The following is a 27223-nucleotide window of genomic DNA, read 5'->3' on the forward strand; positions in this document are numbered from 1 at the left end:
GTGCAAAAGAGATTAATTAGCGAAACTGAGTAATTAGGGCCAAAAAAGGAGCGAGTTTGATATGACAAAAAAAATAACAAACTAAAACAACTTCTCCAGAATGTGAGAAAACCCATTAAGGGGTTTTGTTACAGGAAAGCTTTTGAAAACTATTGCCTCTCCAAATTCAAGATAAATGTGAAGGCTGCTTTGAAGGAAGGCTGGGATCAGGTTAAGCTGTTGTTTGGGAGCAGTTGCGCTTAGTGAACAGGCATTTAAATACACCAAGATGCTTAGATTTCTTACGGATTGCATGGAGCACTGGGTGTTCTATGCAAACACTGCATCATGGAACACTACATCAGAAACTAATGATGGACTGCATAGTGACTATCGTAACACAATAAAATTAAAAAAAAAAAACTTGTTGAAATGGCACACCTCTTTTGAATTTGTCTATTAGAGACTAGTAACTATATTTTGTAGAGAGGCTTTTTTAAAATAGAAAAACCCACAGAGGGGTGTGAAAGTATGCTGAAGTCTGGCGTGTTCCCTGCATGCCACAAGCGGGAGCAAGGGTGGGTTCCCGGGGCTAGCCTCACACGTGGGACCTGGCAAGTGATGACAGAAGCCACAGGCTGTGGCTGTAAACTGGAGTCCCATTTCTGGTGGGGAAAATAATTGTTTCTTATGTAGAAGGAACACACCTGCCCGTGCTGCTTCATCTACTGAGCTCACCTTTAATCAAAGTGGCCTGTAAAGTGCTTTCTTCACCCTTGTCCAAGAGACTGGTCAGGTGAGCTGCCACGGCTCACTGCCCTTGCCCAGGCCAGCCAGTGCTGCTTTCTCTTGCTGTGTGGTGGGGAATCAGGGAACAGGATATGACAGAGCAAGGACAGAGCATGTTGTGGGTGTGTTTGATTGAAAGAGAGAGAGAGAGGAAGGGAGGGAGGGAAGGAGGGAGGGAAAGAAAAGGAAAGGAAAGAAATGAAAAGAGAAAAAGAAAGAAAGAAAGAAAGAAAGAAAGAAAGAAAGAAAGAAAGAAAGAAAGAAAGACTGTTAAACAATCTATTTATGACAGAAATGTTCGAATTTACTCATAATCCTACCGCTCAGATAAAACCATTGTTACCATCCTAATATATTTCTTTCCAGCCATTTTTAAGCCGGGTTTGCATTTTTTATTTTATACTTTTTATCTGTATTGCTTTTCCAGCTTTTGAAAGCTGGAAACATTACAAATGTGTATGATGTAGAAAAGAACAGTCCCCATATCCTTGACCTCCAGAAATCATCACTGGGGACATCTTAATTCTGCTCAGGCAGTAACCCTCTCCTGCCTCTGTTGGCTTGTCCTTCTTTGAAAATTTGTAGCTAGCTTTACTTAACTGGGTTTTTCCCTTTTAAACTTTTTTCTTTCCTTGGCTTCAGTCCCTGCAAACTTTTTTTTTTTTTTTAATTTTTGGATAGAGAATTTTGAACATGCACAGAAGTAGACAGAATAGTATAATGAAACTCCTTGTTCCCACCACCCAACCTGGCAAACTTGAAACCATGACCAATTTATCCCATCCACCCCCCTATCCCCCCCCACCTCCATTTCCACCCTTAATTATTTGAACCTGCAAACTTTGAAACTACCTTCGGAGGTCCTTCTTGGCACCTCTGACTTCACTCTCCTTTGGCATTAAGGAAAAGACCAAATGCCTGTCCTCCTGCACTCAAGAGCTTTGCGCGAGCCTGAGCTCCACACACCGTCCCAGGCCTGACCAGCTGCTGTGGGCTTTCCCCGCTCACTCCTGAAACGCCTGGAAATTCCCAGACTTTGGGTGTGCCAGCCTCACATGTTCAGCTCCGCATTCTCTTTCCTGTTAATGAAGGAGGCCATTGCTCAAATCATTTGGAAGGGGAAAAGTGGAATTTACTACCTGGGTGTTCCTCTTCCATGCTGTTCATATAAATTTAAACTTAGATTCCTGAGAATTAGATTGAACATGACAAAAATTGCTGTGTGGGCAGTTGAGTTGAGTACTTGCAGATTGATAGAGCCCTTTGTAATAATGAAGGGAAAACGTTCTCTAAGCTGCTTAGTTCCAGAAGGTGAGCTCACCAGTCAAGGAGCTTGCAACAAAAGGTCCTCACTAACCCTTTGCTGGATGGCAAAAGGAAAATTAAAAGAGACAATGTACAGACTCTTCAAATCCTGGCCTTTGGGAGGGTCTGAGAAATCCTCTTGTACAACCCCCTCCTCATGCATGGGTGCCTTGCATTGCATTCAGATTTCCTTGTCCCAGAATTTTTTCCCTTAGACTCCTTTCAAGTTTGTGAAATATCTTCAGACCGTTGCCACGTCATGGCCATGGAGTACTGCCATGGCTTGCTGTGCCAGTGGTCAGCTTTTGTGTTACAAAACCAGATACCACACAGAACTGGAACACGTCAGAGTTTGAGTTGTCTCTGTTACCCAATCAGTGTTTCCACCAAAGCGAGAGGGAATTTGCTTACCCCAACTAAAAGACGGAGTTTACTGTGTGGCTACAAGGTGATCCAAGCCCAATTGTTCCTCAGCTGTGACTCTGTCTCTGAAATGCCAGGGGCCAAACTAAGGCCAGGCCCACACCCTGGCTGGATGGGCTGCTCTGAAGGAGCTCTTCACTTCTGGGCAAGTCTGGACAGCAGACGCGGTCCCTTTCTCTCCGTTCTCTCCATTGGATTCCCCTTCCTGAGCTTTCAAGAACACAGTTTTCTATATCTTAAGGCTCACGTTGTTTGGAAGACTGGCCACAGGGTCAAGAGGGTGATCCAAGCAAGAACATCATTTTCTCGTCACGTAGGCTGGATGGAGTCCAGTCTGTGAGACGGGAAACCCAGTGTCTGTGGTGTCTGTCACTGTGTCTCCTTGGTTAGGCTTCTTTTCCTCATCTACGTTTGTCTACCAAACGTAACGTATTACTTCCCTGAAGGTGGCTTGAATTTGTTTGCCCGGGAACACCATTCCTAAGAGAATGTGTTCTTCTTCGCTCCTTCTTTTCAGTTCAGCATGACCTGAGCCCACATTCACAGAAGCACGATGGGCAGAATGAAGAGGTGATAAAATGAGAAAGTGAAGGTGGTATATTCGCATCTCTGCTCACAGTTCTCTAATGGTTTCCCACCAGCCTTGAGATAAAATCTAAGTGCTTCATCCTGGCCCAGCATGCCTCTCTCATCGGGGCCCCAGCTACCTCACTAGCTTCCTAGGTTCCAGGACTCCCCTTCTTTCTATACCTTCAGTGCAGCCAACTTGCTCCCACCGTTGACCCTTTGCTCTGTTGAATCTGTGCTCCTCCCTCCCAATGTCATCATGTGAGGAGGTCCTTTTTAGACGTACAGGTCTCCATTTGTTTCCTCAGAGAGAACTTTCTTAACTAAATCCGAGATGGACCCCAGGCATTCTCATCACCTCAGCCTGTTTTACTTCCTTCAGAGTCTTTTCACTTTCCTGAGTAATCTTATCATTTATTTGCTTGCTCCTTGTCTTTCTCTCCGCACTAGAACGCACTAGAACGTACGCCTCGCAGAGAAGGGATCTTATCAATCTTGTTTGCTTCTATGTCCCCAGTAGCCTGGAAAAGTGTCTGCCATTTGGTAGGATCGTAATAAGTGTTTGTTGAATGGCTACGTTTGGGGAAGGATGTGGAGGGTTATGAGGTGACTCAAAGCCAAGCCAGTATGGTAATTTAGCCTGAAGGAGAGAAGCTCTGGGAGGCACGTGCTGTCTAAATATTTCAAAGCTGGTTCCAACCCAAAAGCAGAGCCCAGCCCTGCTAGAAGAGACCTACCCTTGCACTCATTTCTCCTAGCCACGTTGCTGTCGTCGGAAGAGTTGGGTTCGTTCTGGGCAGCCCCATGGGGTAGAACTGGGCCAAAAAGTGGAAGCTGTAGGAAGACGTACTTTGGTTATCTGAGAATGGACTGGACTATGCTGAGAAGTGGTGATTCCTAAGTCACCTGAGGTGTGCAAACATAGATCGGTCTCACTCTGGGAAGACCTGGTGTGGGGAGGACTCTGCACCATTAGATCAGGCAGCACTGACAACCCCTTTCATCCTAGAGTGGCAACGAGTCAGCCTTGTATTTTGGTTATTTTCTTATTTGTTCAGGAAACCTCAGACACTTGACTCTGTGCTCAGCCCTTTCCCTGCCCTTTGTGCGGATGACAGAGGATGGGGGAGATACCTTGTGACCTTAGCCCTGTGAGGGGGGCGGGCTGGGTGGTGGTGCAGGGAGAGTGTCAGATGCTGGGGGAAGACACAGAGGACGGTCTGGGTCATCAGGGAAAGCCTGCTGGAGGGAGTGGGCTTTATGCAATGGTCTGCGGGGCCAGCAGGAGGTGTCGAGAATAGAAACAGAGTGACAGGAAGATTTGTATTTTGGAAAGAGCATTATCTTCAGTGTGGAAAATGGACTTGAGAAATGTCAGGGAGAACAACACGGAAGTTGTTAGATCTTCTTCAGGGAAATGGTGGCCCTGACCATAGTGGGGATGGTGGGAAGAGGAGAGATGGGCAGATTTGGGAGCTCGAGTTCAGAGTGATTGGTCGACACAGGCTGAGACAGGCCTAGTTTCTTTTAGGCTTAGATAGTGATGGTACCCCTTTTGCTTTAGTGAAGGTGCTCCCACTTCCTGGGGTGGAGAGCACAGGAAGAGACGTGGTTTTGCCAGGGGTAGGGACTTTCAGAGGTATGAGTGTGAGGTACCTGTGGGACAGTTGAGGGGCATATCGGTCTGGAGCTCAGAGAAGGCTAGACTGGTGGCACAGAATTAAGGAGACCAAAGCACAGAGATGATGCTTCAACTCCTGGGAGGGCATGAGACAATCCAGGGAGAGAGTAGGACTGCCGGAGAAAGCAGCTCAGGGCCGAGCTTGGAGGCACTCCAACATGTAAGGGACAGGAGAGGAAGAGGAGCCTGGGAAGGAGCAGTCACACCGTCAGACATGCTCAAGCCGAGGGAAGCGTGTGTCAAGGAGGAAGAAATCACTAGGCTTCAGATGCCCTGTAAGGTCAGGTCAAGTCAGGCCTAAAAAGGTTTGGATTTAGCAATATGAAGGCCCTTAGTGACCCAGACTGAAGCAGCCATTTTTTGATGAGATACATTTGGCAGCATTGTTCCCTGAAATTCTGGGTTAAAAGCAGCGTCCTTCTGGGTCAAGAAGAGCCCATCACCACTGTCAGGTCTCAGTGGTGAGTAAAAGTGAATTCAAGTGATCCAAGTCTGGCAGGCCCTGGTGGCACTCCTCACTCCTCAGGGGGGTGGCCTGGGATGTCCCCGACGGCACCAATGGTGCCGCCCTTTCAGTTGCTGAGGACAGTCCCACCGCTCCCCGCTGAGGAGGACTGACGGCTGAGGAAGGCAGCTAGACACTTAGACAGCGGCAGTTGGACCCTGAGTCCTCACAATTAAGTCGTCCCAGAGCTGATGACTTGGAGTTGCTGGACCGCCAGGCTGCAAGTGGTGAAGGGGAAGAGCCATGGGAACCGGGAGAGACTGCAGGGACAGGGATGTGACTGGGGACAAGGCTGGGACAGGTCACCAACAGGATTTCTGAATCCCTGGCCACGAATGGCTTCTGTTGAGTCTCCCTAGAGATAGGGAGCGATTTTGAGCTATGAGCCACTGAGGCGAAAAATTGACTTGTATATCATCTTGTCTTGGAGTGAGTGGGGTGCGGGTAACAAAAGGAGCAAAGACTCTGAATCGGACCTGGGTTTGCATCCAGGGGTGATTACTTCCTAGGCAGGTAACCTTGGACAAGTGACTTGGAACCTCTCTGAGCCTCAAATGATTCATCGGTGAAATTCAGTGTATGCGCCTGTGTCAGAATGAGATGAACATCTGCGGAGCCCCAGGCACGAGGAAGACAGTAAATCAGCAGCCAATGCTGCCATCCGTATTGTCATTTTCGTGATCGTCGTGGTCAGTATTGTGTCCGAGTAACTGTTACTGATTACCAAGCGCTTTCACATGTTCCTGCTGAAGTGACAAGAGCGCTTCAGAAGTAGAGCAAGCGGCTTCAGGTCGTGTGCGCCCCACCCTGGATGCTGTGTCAGGGGCCACCTGGCAGGGACACTGTTGGAAAGGGGCTGAACTGGCTGGGAGGCTGGCTTAGACAAGGTGGTTTTTAAGCCACTGCTTTCGTTTCTATTTGTGTTTTCCTTGGATGCAGCAGCTCTGATGTCCTCTCAGGTTCATTCCAAGGAGCATTTGTATTCATTTAAGTTTGTGGGCACTGAGCAAAGGCAAGCCAGCCATGGCCGGCCTCGGGGACTGTGCCTCCCTCTGCCTCCCCAGCTTTCCCGAACTTTCAGGGCTTACCTTAGCCCGGGTCAGTCGGTGAAAAATTTTTCATGTACAAAAAAAAAATTTTTTTTAAGAATCCTTTTATATGGAAGACAGTATTTTTTTAAAAACATCGAGTTGGTCCTAAGTGTGTTGGCAGTGGATACTACAGAACATTTGGATTTATATTTTCTCTTTCATAGAATAAAACCTTCAGTGCCACTACCTCAAGCGTTCTGCAAGTTCACATTATGTAAATACATGTAATAAAATATTTACTTAGGGTTTCCACAAAAGACGGTCCAAAGGGGAGAATAAGAGAGCTGCTCTTTGCTGATCTTAGAGGCTCTGCTGGGAATTCTGAGGGAAATTTAAGCCTCTGAAATGTGTTTTGATTGGCCTCCTTCATGTTTTATCTCCTGTAATGAACTCTTTGTCAGTTTGTCAATTTTGACTAAGGACAGAAAGTTCATATGTAGTAACAACACAGAGACCGAATTTGAAATTATGGTTTATATCATGATGTAATAATCCTCTCTTTTCCTTCAGTCAATATTTACCTGTTAGGCTAATACATTATAATTCTGACTTCAAAAGAAGACACTTTATTTTACCTTCCCCAAGTGTTGGTTTTAGATACTTGTAATATCAAAATTGGAAGCTGAGCCGTCTGAGATTCTTGGCCCCTTCCTCTTAGGGTTGAGTTCCTCGATCATCGCAGGGCAGGTGTCCCTGCTCCCAGTGACCCAACAGCTGTGTGGCTCTCAGAGTGAGGCGGCTGAACTCTGAGCCACACCGGTCTCTCTCTGCTTTCCCAACGCCCCTCTCGTCTGTGGGAAGTGAGTCTATCATATTATCCCACAGCCGCTGAGATCTCTTAGACACGGACTTTGGTTTTCCCCAATGCATTCATGTTACAGGACTAGGCAGAAAAAAAAACAGTGATTGCCCTGTAGGGAGGGTAGTCCCTAGAGATGAGGAATAGGGAATCTTAAATTCCGTTCTGTCCCCGAACCCCTTATTTTACCCCATGCTTAAACTGTTTTCCATTTTTAAAAAAACAGAAGGAAGAAGGGTCCCCCCAGAGATTAAGGAATAGAAGGATAATAAATGGCTACGAAATTCGCAGATACAACGTGTGATACTTTCAGACTGATCATCTAGGCAGCCAGGAGCAAAACAGATGTGATGTGCTCGGAAGCTCTTCTGAGTCAACTTGGGTATCAGTCAGGACTCTTCCTGGGAGTCGTAACTGAAAGGGAACTGATTGATTCGTGAACTGCCAAGTCCATAGGTAGACTGGTTTCAAGTTCAGCTGGATCCTGGAGTTCAAATGAGGCTATCATGATTCTCCCCTTATTGCCTAGACCTGTTATTTTCCATATTGGCATGATCGTGTGACAAAGATGTTTCCCTGGCAGCTCCAGGCTTATGGTGGTCCTTACTGTCCAGGGTCCCAGCAGAGATCCCTTTCCCTGAAGTTACTATGAACAAGGATAGGGTATGGTGGAATTACATCAAGCATATATTCAAAGATTTTATTTAGTTATTTTAGAGAGGGAGAGTGCATGCACATGAGTGGGGGAAAGAGCAGAGGAGTGGGGGAGGAAGAGGGAGAGAGAGGGAGAGAAAGAATCTGAAGCCGACTCCGTGCTCAGTGTGGAGCCCAATGCGGGGCTCCATCTCACGATGAGACCATAACCCAAGCTGAAACCAAGATTTAGATGCTCAGTCAGCTGAACCATCCAAGCACCCAAGCATATATTTAAAGTTGAGCAAATTCACCTTTGTGTTGGTGTCGTCAGTGTGCCTGTCTGCCCATGACGTGCTCGTTACACTGTACCCCTACTTTACATGTGAACTCTTTTTTGTATTCTGTCCGCTCTGTCCATTCTCATATATATATGTATGTGTGTGGGTGCATTTGTGTGTAATCACGAATGCTGTATTTGAGATCTGGTTTGTGGGATGTTCAAGAATAAATCTAAATTTATAACTTAACCATCCCCTCAACCCCACTTTAAGTGTAATTCCACCAGCCTACGTCGTCTGCCCATCTCTCTGGCAGAACTGGTGGGCAGGGCCCGCTCCACCAGAAAAGGACAGGGCAATTCTATAAGGGGAAAAAGTAGGTCTTCTACCAGACAGGAAAAGACAATAGGCAGACAAGCCTATTGTTAATTCATTCACTCAACAGGTATTTCTTGAATGCCTGCCATTTGTCAGACATTCTTCTAGGTACTGGGCCTAGACCAGTGAACTTTACACAGAAGGTTCTGCCTTGCTGGAGCTTACATTGTAGGAAGAGAGGCAGACAGTAAATTTGTAAGCCAATAAAGATACATTGTGATATCTGGCAGAGATGAGTACACTGAGGAAAAGACCATGGTAATCATCTTCATTCATGGATTAGGTGCTTTGACTGTGGAGGTAGAAGAAACAGAGGGCAGAGAATCCCTTCTTATTCCCAGATTCTCTTTAAACTGATCCTTGTATGGTAAGAAGGATTTTGATAGGCAGGTCCCATTGCGATGATCCCAAACATAAGAAAAAAACCATGAGCCAAGCAAATATGTCAGTGGGATGAGGTAAGCTGTGTTCTGGGAGCGGAAGGAGGTTTCCCATGATGGCTGCATGCAGACATGTGGGGGGTGTGGGGAGCGCTGAAGGCTGGCTAGGCAGGTTGTGGGGAGACCAAGCAAGGACATGGCTTAAAGGCTCGGGAGTGGCATCACCAGATCCCTGACTGAGAAGATTCCAGGGCTAGGTAAGAAGAGGCAGAATCAAGGTAGGAAGGCCAGGCGCAGGGCTCGACATAAAAGACTGTGCTCAGAATGGACAGAAAGGACAGAGTCCTTAGAGGCAGAGTCTGCAGGATTCAGGAACTCACTCCTTTCTAGTGCTCTGAAAGGGCCCCTTTGCCAGCCAGAATGAGCCTGCTTTGGCAAGTCCACTGATGTTTACAAACACAAGAGGCCTTTAGAAGCGGGAAACATCTTGCGAAGATGGTTAATGTTGTGTCTTGAGGATAAAAATCTCACCGTCTGCTAGGATACAGTAAGGAAAGTAACCATGTGAATCCTCAGGAAGACTGGAGATGGTGACCTGCGCTTTGAGGCCCGTGGCCTCCCAACAGTGCCACACAGTCCCAGGAGGGATTCCTGGGAGGGATGACCTTGCTTTCCACACCACACTGATCAGCCTCCTTCTGCATTTACAGGCAACTTTGAAGTGGGGGTTCATATCGCAGACGTCAGTTACTTTGTTCCCGAGGGATCCCCCCTGGATAAAGTGGCTGCTGAGAGAGCTACAAGTGTCTATTTGGTTCAGAAGGTAAGTATCCATCTCCAGTTTCTGGAATTGAAGGACAGCCTGTTTGGTCTGCTTCCATTGCTTCCATTGTTTCTCTTTTCTTACCAAAAAAAAAAAAAAAAAAAAAAGTCATGAGGAATAACAACCTTGTCTGAACATCTTTTCTCACATCTAATGAGATCTTTAAAAAGCAGGGTTTTTCTCCCTATAACGTGAGCTTCAGCAAGTGTTGGCCCTTGGTGGTTGCATGTTTTCCTTATATATTCAAGAGGAACCATATCATGGCAAGACACGGGGACCCATCTCAGGTTTCAGACTGGCCCTGCCATCTGAGTAAGTCAGACAGGTGCTCGTGTTCAGAAAGAAATGAGGAACAGTAACTGCCTTCAAAATATTGTTCCGAAGCCGGGCTCAGCCGACTCAGCCCATGCCAGCCAGCCACAGTTTTTATGATGTATTTTTGCAATACAGCCACGTGCTATACTGTGGCATTTTAATGTCTGTGGCATTGTCGCACTACAACAGAATGGGATGAAATGCCTTTTTTTTAAAAAATATTTTATTTATTTGACAGAGAGAGAGAGATCACAAGTAGGCAGAGAGGCAGGCAGGGGAGGCCGGGGCGGGGGGAAGCAGGCTCCCCGCCGAGCAGGGAGCCCAATGCAGGGCTCGAACCCAGGACCCCAAGATTATGACTTGAGCTGAAGGCAGAGGCTTAACTCACTGAGCCACCTAGGCGCCCCCGAAATGCCTTTTGAGAAAACGTTTCCACCCCTGCTGGAATCAGCTCCTGCCTTGCCCTTTCTCAGAGACAAGAAAGGATTCCATCAGAGAAGATCTACAGATGACAAATATGCATGTGAGAAGATGGTCCACATCCTACATTATCAGGGAAATGTAAATTAAAATACCAGTATGATCCCACCCAAAAAAACAGGCACTATTCCCTACCCATCGAAGGTAGCGTGAACAAGTGAGTTCTATGGATTCACATGGTAGGACTAGAGAGCCCAAGTGCGGGGGGATTGCCCGCGATTCTGCATCTGGGTCCTGATTACCTGAGCTTTCACTTAGTGAAAGGGAACAGACTTTTCCTTTATGACTTGTGCACTGGTATGTGTGTGTTTTATACTTAAATAAAAATGTTTTCATTTTGAAAGCTTTTTGGGCAATGACTTTCCCTCCACTCGGGCTCCTTTTATAAAAGTATAGGTCTGGGGCGCCTGGGTGGCTCAGTGGGTTAAAGCCTCTGCCTTCGGCTCAGGTCATGATCCCAGGGTCCTGGGATCGAGCCCTGCATCGGGCTCTCTGCTAGGCAGGGAACCTCCTTCTCCCTCTCTCTGCCTGTCTCTCTGCCTACTTGTGATCTCTGTCAAATTAAAAAAAAAAAAAAAAAAAGGTATAGGTCCCCGGCCTATGCAGACAAAGGAACCACTCCAAAGCCAAGCCTCTCACTCATAGCTTGGCTCTCCCAAGAACAGAGCTCTGACATTCGTACATTGTTTACACTTAATATAACCTCAGGTTGACGATATCCCATCCATACCTCCTGCCCCAAAATGGAGTTGACCAACTCTGGCCTTTGTCTGGCCCAAGGCCTTTGAGGGAAGGGAGATCAGACTCCAGAATCCCCTCTATCCACCAAACTATGATGTTATGATGGAAAGAAAAACAGAAGTGACAATCTCTAAGACTTTTAAGACCACAGAAAGTGAATAAACGTGAGTTGCTCTCCCCACATAGAAAAGTTTAATAACTCTGTTCTTCAGATTCACATATTTAAGAGTTTTGGACACAATTAGAGTTTCTTCTAAGCAGGTGATTTTCTCTTACCTAGCTCTTGCATTCTCCTTTTATAATCAGGAATTATGTTTCAAAATCAGAAAATAGAAAAATAAAATGGGGTTAAATAACAAAGCACATTTTCTTTCCTCTACTTTGTGTTCGTGATTGTCACAGTTCTAGGACTTCTCAGGGCTGCAGAGTTGGGGCTCTGCTCCTGAGCTCTGAAAGTGTGGAGCTGGATGGAGGAAGGGCCCGTGCCCCCGAGTGACTGCGGGCTCCTGCTGCCCGGCTCGGCCCCCATTTTGGCAGGAGCGAGTGGCACCAGCCCACAACCTTGGACAGCAGCAGCTATGCATTCTGGTTCCTTTGAACCACTGCTCTGTCCTTTCTTCCTACTCATTTTTGTAAAAAGGACTGTGTCCAGGAACTTTTCTGCTGTTTTCACTTTACTTTGCCTATAAAGGTCTTCTTAAAAGCTGGATGAGCTACTTACCTCTTCCTCCAGATTCTCTGCTTTCTCATTTGGCAGAATCATCTCTCCTAGCTTTATCAGATGGAAGGAGGGATGTGTGCGTTGGGGGTGGGGAGCCAGTTGGTTTCCCACCTTAGAAGGAATGTGGCACCAATTTGTTTTCATTCAGGGGTACTGGCTTATAAGTAGCTGATACCAGATTTACAGTCTAAGCTTGATTTGGGGAGTTATCCCACAGATCAGGACTATACAATAAAACTGATACTAGGTCCAAATTTCATTTTACTGTCTTTAAAATGGAATTCTTTTTTGGGATTTTACTCCCAGTAATAAGTATTTGGTTATTTTCATTAACCATAGAGTATACTCAGGAGAAAAGATAAATTGAAATAGTGTCCATTTAAGTCCCATGAAAAGGACACACTCTTTCTTTTTGACAGAAATCAGGCATCTGTTCATTAAGGGGACAAGCGTCTACCTGAGTTTAGGCCTGTCCTTCTCAGAAGGACATGAGATCTACCCAGTTAAACATCTCCTGTCTTCCCCGAGAGGGAAACACAATGAAACTGTGAAATGTAAAGTAATTTTTAAAAATAAGTGAGTTAAGTTTTAAAAGTCAAAGAAACCCTAAACAGTTGAAACCTGAAGCTAAATTGTCTGCCTATTGGCCCCAGTGCCCGTGTTATTTTAGGTGTGAAACAGCTCAAATGAAAGTTCGCCCATAAATCTCTACGATATTTTATTGGTACTGCTTTATAATAGAGATCAAAGATTGGGATTGGAAGCCTGTCTTAATGTGGAGTCCAGAGAGTTTTAAGATGTTCCTTTCTGACCCCAGCAGGTTGTCAGAGTGTTGATGTTTTGTTAACGTCCAGCTGTGTAGCAAAGAGTTGATCCCATTCGGAATTCATGGAAGTGTTGATATGAAAAAGAAAACTCTTTCAACAGAGATGTTGGCTGGCAAGTGAATTATCTCTTTCCTTTCAAGCTGTTTCAGTGTGCGAGTGGGGAGCTAGCTGAACCTTACTGTTAAAACCTTGAAGTCCTCAGAGAAAAGGAGAAAAACTCCCTAAGTTCTCAGGCTCTGACAGCCAATGGGCTCCGAAGGCGTGAGGGAGTTTGCGAGGCAGCAAAGGCCTGGGCTGGAAGGGTCAGAGGAGGGGCCTGCTGCCACTTCTGGCTGGGTCGCTGACATCTGGCTCCCCTGAGCTTTGGAACCCCCCCTGTTGCTGCTAGTCCCCCCTATCCTCTTTGCACGGATGATTGATTCTTCCCCCTCTGTGGCCCTTTCCGTTGGTCACAGGGCTGTCCTGGCTAACCCGTTGCTGAACTTGGCCAGCCTGCCCGCTGTGGCTTTAGCAGATGTTTCTGCTCTCTGAGGCTAATACAAGATTTTGTAGTCTTGTTGGTACCCCCACCCAGCTGCCTTGGGCAGTGGCATATTTACCTAAATGATCAGTTTCTCTCAGCTCTCCCAAGCCCTGGTCCAGAATGCTTAGAAAGTCGGTGTCCTGTCACCACGTCCCTTTTTTCCATGACCAGCTTTTAAGCTGTGCCCTGACCCAACTTTGATGCTGGCCCGAAACATGCTTAAGGAGTTGAAGCTCCCTTTAAGCCCCTTTCCTTTCTTTTCCTGCTGCCTGCAGGGCCATCCGTCTTCATCTGGCTCCTCTTTGTCGAGGACCAGCTGTGTGCCAGGTGGCAGGTGTGTAAAGATGGGAGAGATGCTGATCTTGCCCCGGGGAAGTCAGAGCAGGTGGGCACGTAACTCACACAGTGCATGGGGCCACCTGCAGTTACAGAAGTCCTCCCAAGGTGAGGGAGTATTCGAGAGGAGAGAGAAGTTGCATCTCCCTGGGTTGGTGGTAGGAGAGGAGCTTCCACAAGAGCCAAGATGGCTTCACAGAGCAGTGGATTTTTGAGCAGTGTTTCCAGTTTTGAGTCAAAAATTTCTAGGTGGACATGTGAGCGAAGAGGGCATTCTAGGCAGTGGCTCAAAAAAGCATGGAACATTCAAGAAATGGCATGTAGTTTGGAATGGCTGGGGTCTAAATTGCAGGAGAAGCCAAAAGATGAAGTTACAAAGAGAGGCCTAGAGTGGCAAGCTAAGGAGTGTGGACTTCGTCTTGAGGACAAGCAGGGAATGGACAGGGTCTCCTTTGTCTCAAGTAGAAAAATCACCTTAGCAACCATATGGTTGAAGAACAGTGAGGCCAGAGGGAGGAAAAGTGTTATCAGTACCAGGCCCCTTTCCCTCAGCCCTGACCCCTTGAGCCTTTGAATAACCACCCCAAAATACACAGGGATTTTTGCTCACTGAATTTTAGGAGAGTTTATCAACATGCCAGTGTCCAGCTGGACCCCCAGGAGAACTAGAGCCATGGGTGTCTTCAGCCTGGTGATAAAATGGACATCCCAGTGGGGTGCCTGGGTGGCTCAGTGGGTTGGGCCTCTGCCTTTGGCTCAGGTCATGATCTCAGAGTCCTGGGATCGAACCCCGCATCAGGCTCTCTGCTCAGTGGGGGGCCCGTTTCCCCCCGCCTCTCTGCCTCTCTGTCTACTTGTGATCTCTCTGTCAAATAAATAAAATCTTAAAAAAAAAAAATGGACATCCCAAAAAAGGACCCCCCAACTGTATCCCCTCCCTGTATAGGAATCCATATCACACAATAGAGACTCAGACTAGGCAAACAGGGCAAGTTGTCTTTCCCCTGTTGTCTTTGCTTTTCCCTTGGAGATAGGGTCTGGAGGCCCTCTGCCAACCTCTCATTGAGAGCTCTTGGCCACTGTTGACCCTTGGCTGCTGATCATGGAGGGTCCAGACTCTGCTGGAGACCTCTCCACCCCATTGAAGGTATTTGGACCCTCCCTCATTAGCAGGACAAGCAAAAACCTGACATTGCCGAATTCAGTTCATCAGCTATTGGAAAGATAAAGGCCGTGTGTCCTACTGTAAATGGGATTGCAAATTATCATTGAGTGGAATAGAGTAAGAAGATGCAGAAGTCTGGAGAATAATAAGGAAATCTGACCCAGAAAAATTTCTGCTCCAGAACTCTGCTGCTGGTTTAGGAGACTATTAGCATGTAACCCAAGAGAGACGAGTATATCCATACTTGAAGGTGGAGAGGAAAGAAGACTCATTTGAGAGATTTAGTTGTAAAACCTACAGAAGAACCTAGAAACTGACTGGGTATAGCAGAGGGAGGAGAGTGGAGAAATCACAAAGTAATACCCAGTTGTGTTCTATAGGAGGGGTGTGTGTGAGTGAGTGTGTGTGTGTGTGGTTGTTGTTTGCTTGCTTGTTTAACTGGTAACAGGGTGCTGCTCTTAACGGAGATAAGAAATACACCATAGCAACAGGTACAGGGAAGAAAATGCTGAACTTTGTGTTATACACGCCAAGTATGCAGGGGACGTCCAAAATAAGGTGTCCGGGAGTGCCGGGGGTGGGGGCAGGTAATAAAGAGATCTGGAGTTATAAGGAGAGGCAGGGCTGGAAATGCAGTATGTACGGGACTCGTGGATCAGTGGGAGTGTAACCCCAGGAGTGAGGGAGGGACCCGAGGAGCACGTGCAGGGATAAGAAAGGGGAGTGGAGGGCAGAGGGTGAGAGCACCAGTTTAAGGAGCCAGCTGAGGAAAGGGTCCAGTAAGGACCAATGCAGTGGGAGTCTGAGAGTGTCCACTAGCTCTGTGTTCAAAAAGTACGCATGCGCACAACCTGTAATGTTTTACTCGAGGAATGGTCACTTATGAGTGCACAGAAAGAAGACAAAGGTTCTGTACCAACATGTTAACATTGTTTCTTCTAAAGCATGGGGCCTCTCAGTTTTTACATTCTCATGTTTTGGTTCGTTATCACCTAAAATTTCTACCACAAACATGTAATTTTTGTAATTTAAAAAGGTCATTTTGAGGGGCACCCAGCTGGCTCAATTGGTAGAGTGTGTCTCTTGATCTCAGGGTTGTAAGTTTGAGCCCCATGTTGGGTATAGAGATAGCTTTAAAAATAAATAGATAGGGGCGCCTGGGTGGCTCAGTGGGTTAAAGCCTCTGCCTTCGGCTCAGGTCATGATCTCAGGGTCCTGGGATCGAGTACTGCTCGGGCTCTCTGCTTGGCGGGGAGCCTGCTTCCCTTCCTCTTTCTGCCTGCCTCTCTGCCTGCTTGTGATCTCTGTCTGTCAAATAAATAAATCTTAAAAAAAAGTTTTTTTAATAAATAGATAAAAATAAATAAATAAAAATTAAAATGTCTATTGAATTGGAAAGTAAAAGGAAAGTGTGAATGAAAATAGGAAGCATGAACTATTTTGAGAACCTTAGTGACGTGAAGGGAGACCTCCAGATTGGGAGAAGGGAGTATTGTTTCTGATTCTAGGAATGGGAGACTGACCCTGTATTTATGGTCTCTGGGAAGGACAGTGCAGAAGAACACATAGCTAATTGAGAAGAGCTGTGGTAGGGAGGGATTGGATCAAAGCTCAGACGGGAGGCCAGGCTTTGCACAGGGAGGACACTTGAGCTCTCAGGGGACTGAGGTGCTCTTGCCTAACTGAGGAGCAGTGTTGGGAGAAAGGGGCTGGAGGGAGGCTTGGGAGGGGTTGAGTCCAATGTTCTCTCTTTCCTTTGTGGAGATGAGTTGAAGTTCTCTGCTAAGAGCCTGGGTGGGGGAAGGCAGCTGGGTAGGAGGTTTGAAGAGGTTAAGAGAGTCTTGGCATGGAGTCAAGGGGCCTAGAGGAAAGAACCAGCCACAGACAAGGGAAAGGACTGCCAGCCTCCACTGAGGTAGTAGCTGACCGGTTTAGTGACCTGGTCCAGTGACCGACTGCCACCGCTCAGCTGCCAGTTGTAAATAAAGGAAAGGCACATCGTGAGACTGACAGTGGGGCCATAAGGTTGGGACAGAGACAGTAGGGGAGTTCAAGAACTTCGAGAGACTCATCCATGGGCTCTGTAACCTTGGAGTGAAGCTAATGAGGGCCACCATCCAGGGGTCAGAGGATGCCTCAGTGGTCTCATGACGCTGATGACAGCCGGCAGTGTCTCAACCCCAGAGAGACCCGTCTTCTCTTTTCCACTTCTTTGTTGTGTACTGCACTCAGCCCCCCGGCCTCTGAGTGTTCCCAGGTGCGGTGGCAGAGGTCACATAGCTCCCGAGCATGTATAGATGACACAGGCTATGGGCCTCCCATCCCCCGGAGTCACAGGACTTGTATCTGAGGAAGTAGCCGCCTGTCTGTCCAGCCTGCCTCCCGTGGGGATCCCGGCCATACTGTGGTCTTGACACATGCCACGGGCTGTGGAGCACCTTCCCAGGGATCCCGGCAGAAAGCAGGCCTGGCTGATGAGAGGCTGTGACGTCCACATCATAGACGTGATTTTAACACCTTCAGTCCTTCACCTTTGAAAGAGGAATAACCTCTGTTTCTAAAACTATATGGACATAAAGGCTGTTTTCTCTGAATACCATCTGAATTCTGCCCCAAGATCTGGTGAAAGTTACTCAAAGGAATATCCTTTAAAACTTAAAGAGAACTATCCTACCTGAAAATGTTTTAATGCTTAGCTTCTTCATAAGCACGTAGGTTCTTGGGCATCTGGGTATTAAAATGTTACCCTCTGTAGAAGATACAAGGTACCAAGCCGTGCTTGTGACCTGAGCAGCCCCTGAGTGTGCCGGGAGTTTTTAGGAAAGAATAGTCAGAACAGTTCATCTTACACTTAAAATACTAGTTGCCTAGGAATTCTTATGTAAAGTTGTTTAAATAGAAGCCCACCATGTATTTCATAAAATGTTTTATGTGTAATAAATGGTAAACACAGAAAGAGAAAGTGATTCATTTCCTGGGCAAAAGTCAGTCATTTGCAAACAGAGTGCCTGCTGCATGTCAGGTGCTAGATGGAGAGACAGGAACAGGAGCTTGTCCTCATTCCTGAGGATTCTATATGGTGTAGTGGAGGGGAGGGGCACAGAAGGAGGCGATCACGCTGGGTTAAGAGCTATAGAAGCCTCTCGGAAGAGCTGGGAGGGTAGAGTAAGTGACAGACTGTTTAGGACCGCCTCCCATCCTTTTTGAAAGAACAAAGGTGGGTGAGAAAAGGATTCAGAACAGAGTACATCCTCCCCTGGGGGAATCTGGATAATCCTTTGAGGGATAATGGGGCCAAATCTTCAAGGATGTACAGAAGTCGGCCGGATACAAAACATCCAGAAAGATGTCTCAGAGAAAGAATGATCTTGGCAAGAGCGAGAGCAGTGAGCAGGCCTGGCAAGCGAGAGGTGTGCCATGAGCAGCCCTGCTGAAGGGGAAGGCCAAGCCTGGTGACCCAGGGACCGGGGAGACCGTGGACAGCCAGCCAGCTCACTTGTATTGAGTATCTTCTGTATTGTTTTGCCGGCATGAAAACTGAGGCTCAGAATCACACTAGCTTGCCCAAGTTGTACAGGAAGTGATGGGCCACAAGTCCATCTCAAGTCCGTCTGGCTCCCGGTCCTTTGCTCCTTTTCTCGCATGGTGCGGCTGAAGAGTATGGACCTCACTCTATTGGTTGCTGGTCTTTAGACCTTTTTTTAGTGGTAAAGGCCTTTTGGCAAATAAAATCCTAACCCCAAACTCTAGTATATAAGAACAGATCAGGTTGTATTTCATTAGCTTAAATTTCTTTCATATTTAAATGCATAACTTACAAGATCAACTCGTGAAAGCAGTGTTTTCTTTTTTTTTTTTTTAAAGATGTTAATTTATTCATTTGACAGAGAGATCACAAGTAGGCAGAGAGGCAAGCAGAGAGAGAGAGAGAGGGAAGCAGGCTCCCTGTTGAGCAGAGAGCCCGATGCGGGGCTCGATCCCAAGACCCTGAGATCATGACCTAGGCCAAAGGCGGAGGCTTAATTCACTGAGCCACCCAGGCACCCCAGTGGTTTTCTTTTTAATAAGCTCTTTCGTTTTGGAATCATTTTAGACTTAACAGAAAAGTTGCAAAAACAGTACAAAGAGGTCCCAATACCCTACACCCAGTTCCCTCAGTGTTAACATCTTACAGCACTTAGGACATTTGTCTTAAATAAGAAGCTGATATAGGAACGTAACCATTAACTACAATCTATACCTTATTTGGATTTCACCAGCTTTTCCACTAATGTCCTCTTTCAGGATTCAGTCCAGGAAACCACACTGCATTTAGTTGCAGCGACTTTCTTTTGCCAAACACTTAAACACGAAGCCAGGAGTTCTATTACATTCCCATACACTCAGCTTTGTGACTCACAATAAGGTAGTTCCTTGAACACTTGGAAGAAACTCTAGCTAGATGTAAAGAGGTATGAAGTTCTGGGCTACAAGCATGCAGGGTGAGTAGCCTACTACCAAAATATAATTGGGATAATTATCAGCTAATGCAGCCCAGTGAAGAATCCAAGAATGCATACCCCACAGATTTGATTTAGTCTGTCTTAGCTTGGGCTGTCACAGAGTATGCTAGACACTGGGCAGCATCAACAACAATACTTATTTTTTCCACAGTTCTAGAGGATAGAGGCCCTAGATGAAGGTCCCAGCCATTTCAGTTCCTCGTGAGGAATTTCTTCCCATGTCCTCACATGGCCTTTTTTTCTGTGTCTGTGCAGGACAGGGAGAGGGGAGTTACCTCTCTCTTTCGGATCAGAGCCCCATCCTTATGACCTCATTTAACTCTAATTACCCCCTAAAGACCCTGCCTCCAATGCAATGACATTGAGGGTTAGGGCTCCCCACAAAGAAATTTGGGAGGAGGAGAGACAATTCAATCCGTACGTATTATTTGTAAAACACTTGATACTTACAAGACAATATTAAATACATAGCTCATACTTTAACACTCATTATTATATAAGTTGAAGAAGATGTATTATCATCTGAACAGATGGTCCCAAAGCAATGGTAAGAAAAAAATGTCAAAAGTGGTCATGTTATAAAAGCTGTTAGCCAAAGTTTTCAGGTGGTCATTGGATTTTACACAGGTGCTAGGAAGAAATCCCACATCCTTCAGAATAATGCCGAGTAATGCCATACAGTTACTAATTATTTGTTATTGGTTTGGGCTGTGAGTTTTAGAAGTTACTTTTCCATGTGAAATGTTAGTTACTGTATTGAAACGGTACAGGTACCTTCACCAGAGTAAGAAACCACTTACTTTTATTTTGCTTTTGCTGATAAATAACTGGATAACTTTACCTCAACCAGTACTGACTTCTCTCTCTTGCCTACTGCCTCTCAGTTACTTAAGGCAGGGTCAAGCGTGAGCTGCGTTACCTGTACTGGATACTGCGAGTCGAGGAGTCCGTAGCCAGTGTGTTGAGTAAAGGGCTATTATTGTGGCTGTTTCTAGTTTGGGGACAGGGTGAATGATAATACTGTTAATCAAGAAGAGTGGAAGAATGAATAGATTTAAAGGGAAGAGTGAGTCTGAGGTGTTTTCAGGACACACAGGGAGATAAAACACGGTCTTCATCTCAGGAACTTCAGGGAAAACAGGTAGCATTCTGGGATAGCTTTGAAGTCATCATTTGAAAGTAAGTTGGAGAGAATTTTTTTTTTTTAATGAAAGAAGATATACCACTGGATCAGTGTATTAGGGACTAGAAAAATCAATAAGGGGAAGAAATAATTTAGGTTTAAAAAACTGCAGTATGGGGGTGCCTGGGTGGCTCAGTGATTAAGCGTCTGCCTTTGGCTTAGGTCATGGTCCCAAGGTCCTGGGTTCGAGCCCCGCATCAGGCTCCCTACTCGGCGGGAAGCCTGCTTCTCCCTCTCCCACTCCCCTTGCTTGTGTTCCCTCTTTCTCTGTGTTTCTCCCTGTCAAATAAATAAGATCTTTAAAACAACAACAACAACAACAAAAAAAACACAGTGTTCCTCTAGGAAACATGTGATATTTTATTGGAGTAGCCTGTTAATGTTCCAACAAGCAATTTGGTCAGTTGTGATATTTTCAATCACTAAAGTGTTGAAGCTGTAATTTTACCACAGTAAAATGCCATCATGAGTTTACATTCGCCCCTTGGGTTCTTTTATCTGTCCCAACTTTATTGGCAGATCATTGACAAAATGTAATTGTATATATTGCAGGTGTACAATGTGATGATTTGAGACACATGTACATTGTGAAATGACTGCCAACAGGAAGATAGTGAACACATCCATCACCTCACACAGTTAGCTCTTCTGTTTGTGCATGGTGAGAGTGCTTAAGATTTACTGTCAGCAAATTTCACGTGTGCAACCCCCATTGTTAGCCGCCGTCACTGTGCTGTACCTGAGATTCTCAGGACTGATTCATCTTATAACTGAAACTATGTGCCATTTGACCTCCATCTCCCCATTTTTCCTCCCCCTGGCCACTGCCATGTAAGTGATACCATGCAGCATTTGAGTTCCTGTGTCTGGCTTATTTCACTTAGTGTAATGCCCTCCCATATTCATTCCTGTTGTCACAAAGGGCAGAATTTCCTTCCTTTTTATGGATGATCATACTCCATAGTATATATGTGTATATACACATTTTTTTTATCCATTCATCTGCCAACAGATCTGTAGGTTGTTTCCATGTCTTGCTCTGATGGGTAATGCTACAGGGAACATGAGAGCACAGATATGCCTTCAAAGTACTGATTCCATTTCCTTGGAATATATGTACCCAGAAATGGGATTGCTGGGTCAAACAGTAGTTCTATTTTTCATTTTTTGAGGGACTGCTATACTATTTTCCTTTATGGCTACACCGATTTACAGTCCCCCCAACAATGTCCAAGTGTTCTCTTTTCTCCACATCCTTTTTATTTCTTATCTTTTTGGTAATAGACATTGTAACAGATGTGAGATGATTTTTAAACTAAGAAAGCAATCCCACTTGTAATAGTACCCCAAACAATAAAATATTTAGAAATACATTTAACCAAGGGGGTGAAAGACCCGTACACTGAAAACTATAAGACACTGATGAAAGAAATGGACAAAGGCACAAATAAGTATGAAGATAGACACCAATCTTGGATTACAAGAATTAATGCGGTTAAGATGCCCATACTACTCAAAATTAGCTCCAGATTCAATGTAATCTCTATCAAAATTCCAGTAGCATTTTTCACAAAAATAGAAAAAGCTATCCTAAAATTCATACAGAACTGCAAAAGTTAGCCCTGACCAGCTAAAGCTATCTTGAGACCAAAGACAAAACTGGAGGCACCACACTTCTGATTTCAAACTACATTACAAAGCTATAATAATCAAAGCAGTATGGTACTAACATGAAAACAGACACACAGACCAACAGAACAGAATACACAGCTTGAAATAACTCCATGTGTATATGGTCAACTAATCTTCGATGGTTTCTTCAATAAATGGCATTGAGAAAATTGACAGCCACATGCAAAGAATGAAATTGGACTCCCGTCTTACACCACACACACAAATTAGCTCGAATTAAAGACTTAAATATAAGACAGTGGGTTCTTAAGTATATAGTTCAACTGGAACAGTTGCACCCAAAAGTACAAGTCATCCAACTCCAGAGCTTTGGTTTTAGTATATAGTAAAAAGTCGTTGTTTTTCATTGCTATAATGTACCTACTTTTTCCCTGTTACCAATTCTTCTCACCTTTCCAGTTCACGTTCCCACTTCTCTAGAGGCTCATGGAAAAAGTACCAGATGGCCTGGTCTTTTCGCAGTCTTTGGGGGGAAAGCTGCCTCCATCTTGAGCTTGTTCCGGAAGCTCAAGGTGTTCACCAAAACTCTGCCCTCGGGGCTGCTCCTAAGCCTATGGTAAAATTGCAGGAAAGTGCTCACAGGCCTGTTCTCTGTTTGCAGGTGGTCCCCATGCTTCCCAGACTGCTGTGCGAGGAGCTGTGCAGCCTCCATCCCATGACCGACAAGCTGACCTTCTCCGTGATCTGGACACTAACCCCAGAGGGCAAGGTAACAACTTACACACGCGACCATTTCGTTCAGTGAGTCCCTGTTAATCACCCTCGGGGTGCCTGGGGCTGAGCTGGAATCCCCTGGTGGGAGGACAAGGGCACTGTAGGGACCACTGTAGCCGCCACAGGGGAGAAAAGAAAAGAGCCCCCTGCCCCCGAAGAGCCGTCAGTCCACTTAGAAGGCCAGACTGACCCTAAGCAATTAGAAACAAGTTACTTGTTTTTTATCTTTTCTCAGGGGAGGGAAGAAATTCTGTCAGCAAGGTCAAGTGGGGAGGCTTAGGGCAGGAGATAATATGGACATGAAGGCAAATGTGGCTTGGCCGTGAAAGGGGGAACATCCTGAGAGGACATTTGGGGAAAGGGTTGTGAGTTTGGATAGGTGGGGTGAAATCAAACTATTAGGAGCCTCAAATGCCAGTCACAGATGAATTCTGAATGTTAGCATCCCTCTGAAGTGTCACGAGAAAGGTGCCATTGTAGGAAGGTGAGTGCTCCAGTGTTGTGCGGGTGACCCAGTAGTTTGAAGATGAATTTAAAAAAAAAAAAAAAAAAGATGAATTAAATCAACACGAGGTAATGCAATCATCAAGGCCAGCGGTGATGAAACCGTGGATCAAGAACAGAAAGGGGGGCGCCTTGGTGGCTCAGTGGGTTAAGCCGCTGCCTTCGGCTCAGGTCATGATCTCAGGGTCTTGGGATCGAGTCCCGCATCGGGCTCTCTGCTCAGCAGGGAGTCTGCTTCCCTCTCTCTCTCTCTGCCTGCCTCTCCGTCTACTTGTGATCTCTCTCTGTCAAATAAATAAATAAAATCTTTAAAAAAAAAAAAAAGAACAGAAAGGAGAGGAATGTCAGCAAGCACTCCCTAAAGATAGGGTCAAAGTAAGACAGATAAATGGAAGATAGCTCCAGGAAAAAAAAAAAAAAGAAAACCAGTTTCCTCCCCCACAAACAGAAACAACCCTAAACATCCAAAAAAAAAAAAAAAAAAAGGCAACAATGAAGTAAGATGTGGCATTCAGTGGAATGTGACACAGTTAGTAAAGCTGTGACAGAGACCACGTGGGAGCATAGGAAATGTTTATGCTGTGATATTAAGTGGAAGTAAAAAGAAGATATTGAATTATAAAGACGTTCCAAATAAAGATGGAGAATCAAATACCCACATTCACTTTCATTCCCTCCCAAAACCTCACTAAAACAACAGTGAAGAGATTTTTTTTTTTTAAGACATAAACCCACAAGGACAAAGAGAATGGGAGAGCAGACAACAGCAACAAAATTTTGGAAGCTGGAAGCAGATGGATGAGTGGTAACTGACTTAGCAGTCCCGAGAAAGCTGAATCCTGAGCCAACGATGGAGAAGGCCAAGAAACAACCCGACTTGACATAGCAGAACCCTAAAGAAATTCAGAAATCGGTGGCACCACATAACTCCACAAAGTAGAGGAGAGGTGGGTGAAGAGGAAACTGACCGTACTGCTTGAAAATTTGTTTAGAAAGATTGCCCCTGCCATAAGTTGGAAGAAGACCAGAAATGTATGGGATAAAGCATGGACGGGATAAAGCAAAGGATATCTAAACTAGAGGACACCAAGCACATCTGATGGCCATGGTCCCTTGGGAGAGGTCGAGTGAATGCTGGCATCCTGAATGTTTAAAATCTTAGCTTTCTTTTCCAACCAAGCCCAGAATTCTGGTTGTCAAGCCTTTTACCCTTGAGTCAGGAGATAGGAAACTTTTTTTTTTTTTCTTTTTGAGGAATCTGAGTGTGATGAAGATTTAGAGATAAGAACCTCAGGGGCTTCCTCACCGGCAGCCCAGCTGTGTCTCCCTGCAGGAAAGCCTAGAGGCAGAAAGCTCCACCAACAAAAGCAGCACTTTTTAGGATTTCACTAAAAATCAGCACTTCAGTATTTCACTCTCACATATGAAGAGACAACCAAGGAGCACCTGGCTGGCTCAGTTGGTGGAACGGGCAACGCTTGATCTTGGGGTCATGAGTTCAAGCCCCACATTGGGTGTAGAGATAACAAGAGAGAGAGAGAGACAACCAAGACCAGAGCCTCTGCCATGAAATAAAAAAAACCAAAGTAAACAAACAGAAAAAAGCAACTAGGGCAAAACAGACTCTACGGGGGAAAAGAAACTATCATTTATAGCCCATGAGAATTTTTTTAAAGAAATGATGTCATGGGGGCGCCTGGGTGGCTAAATGGTTTAAGCCCCTGGCTTCGGCTCAGGTCGTGATCTCGGGGTCCTGGGATCGAGCCCCGCATCGGGCTCTCTGCTCAGCGGGGAGCCTGCTTCCCTCTCTCTCTCTCTCTGCCTGCCTCTCTGCCTACTTGTGATCTCTGTCTGTCAAATAAATAAATAAAATCTTAAAAAAAAAAAAAGAAATGATGTCATAACCTCTAGATACTTTACAAAAGAAATGGGTTGGTGCAAGAAGAAAGAGCTCATGAAAATTTAAAACATGATAGAAGAAACGAAGATTCAAGACTCTGGTTGGAAGACAGAGTTGAGGAACTGTCCCAGAAAGAGAGAGAATAGATAAGAAAATTAGAGAACTAATCCAGGATAGCCAGTATCTGTTCAGTGAACATTCCAGAAATAGGGAACAGTCAAAATAGAGGGGGAAGAAATGATCAATAAAATAAATTCAGGAACTGTCCCTTTACCAAAGGATGTGACTTTCCAGAGTGAAAGCACCCAGTGCCCCAGCACCGTGTTTGGATACACATTGTCTCCAGGCCACAGCATCATAAAATTTCAGAGCATCAAGGACAAGGGAAAGATCCTCTCGGCTTCCAAGAAGGAAAAAAGAAAAGTCACATACAGTATTATCAGGACTCAGAGTACCTTCAGACTGTTTTTCTATTATAAGCCTAGTAGCTAGATGGCAACTGAAACAAAGCCTCCTGGTTTCCAAAAGACGGATTTTTGTGCTAAAATTCTGTACCCTGATAAGTTCTGAATAAAATGTGTGAGTAGGAAAAGACATTTCAGACACGCAAGGCCTCAAAAAAAAAAAAAAATGTATCTCTCATATACCCTTTCTCAGAAGCTACCAGAAGATGGGCTTTATGAGAATGAAAGAGCAAGTCAGGAAGGAGGAAGACCTGGGATTCCGGGAGCAAATAAACCAACCCAAGAAAGCAGTGAAAGAATCACCTAGATCACAGATTGGGAAATTTTCTCTGAAAAGGACAAACTTTTCCTGTAAAATAATACCTTTTTTTTTTTTTTTAAAGCTTTTAGGCCATTCGGTCTCTGTCACAACTACTCAGTTCTGCTGCTGTGGTGCAAAAGCAGACAATACATAAATGAAAGAGCATGCTGTGGTCCAGTGAAACTTCCCTTAAAAGTAGATGGCTGTCACTGCATGATGGGCATTAAGAAGGGCGTGTGATGGAATGAGCATTGGGTGTTCTATGCAACTGATGAATCACTAGATTCTACCTCTAAAACTAATAATACACTATATGCTCCTTAGATTGAATTTAAGTTAAAAAGAGAAATAGGTGGCAGGCTGGATATGACCCCTGGACCATAATTGGCTGACACCTGTAGATGATGGTGAAGGAAGCCCTTAGGGCACTGGTCCTACCGAGGTATAGAAGACAGTCAGTCCAGACTGTAGCAGGCCAGAAGGCTCTGAGAGAGATGTCTTTAAGAAAATGAAATGGTTAAAACAGCTCTGTGTCTGAATTTCTTGAGAAACGATTTAGACCAGCAGTTATAGAACTTTCTTTTTTTTTTTTTTTAAGATTTTATTTATTTATTAGAGAGAGAGAGATCACAAGTAGGCAGAGAGGCAGGCAGAGAGAGAGGAGGAAGCAGGCTTCCTGCCGAGCAGAGAGCCCAATACGGGGCTCGATCCCAGAACCCTGGGATCATGACCTGAGCTGAAGGAGGAGGCTTTAACCCACTGAGCCACCCAGGCGCCCCAGTTATAGAACTTTCTAGTCCCAGGCCTTGTTACACTAAAAAAAGTCTTTGATGACCTCAGAATGCTTCTGTTCATGTGAATTACCACTGTTTACCTTATTAGAAATTAAAACCAATAAAAACTTTAAGCATTTACCTATTTAAATTAAGGTAATAATAATAAGCCCAATCCATTATGTTAACATAAATAACACTTTATGAAAAATAATTACATTTTCTAAAATTTAGAAGAGAAACTGGCTTTATATTTTTGTAAATCTTTTTCACATCTGTACTAAAGACATTAAACCAGGTTCTCATATATGCTTCTATATTCAAACTGTTAGGATAAGTTATTTTGGTTGAATTACATTTGTGAAGAAAATCCAGCTTCAGACAGGTCGTTAGGAAAGAAAGGTGTATTTTAATCGCTTTTTCAAATAACTATGGATATTTGTCCTTG

The 27223-nt window shown here is 45.1% G+C and overlaps 1 protein-coding gene across 3 annotated transcripts in view; it reads left to right on the plus strand.

Moving 5' to 3' along the window:
* The window catches only part of DIS3L2 (DIS3 like 3'-5' exoribonuclease 2), a 355877-nt gene that overhangs the window by 243682 nt on the left and 84972 nt on the right, over positions 1–27223 (plus strand). For all 3 annotated transcript variants that reach the window (XM_047721343.1, XM_047721346.1, XM_047721345.1), the window contains exons 11-12: positions 9522–9634; positions 22721–22828. In XM_047721343.1, the coding sequence (XP_047577299.1) occupies positions 9522–9634; positions 22721–22828 (221 nt within the window). The remainder of the gene's footprint in view (positions 1–9521; positions 9635–22720; positions 22829–27223) is intronic.

Source organism: Lutra lutra, chromosome 3, assembly GCF_902655055.1.
Source record: "Lutra lutra chromosome 3, mLutLut1.2, whole genome shotgun sequence".
NCBI classification, from domain to species: domain Eukaryota; kingdom Metazoa; phylum Chordata; class Mammalia; order Carnivora; family Mustelidae; genus Lutra; species Lutra lutra.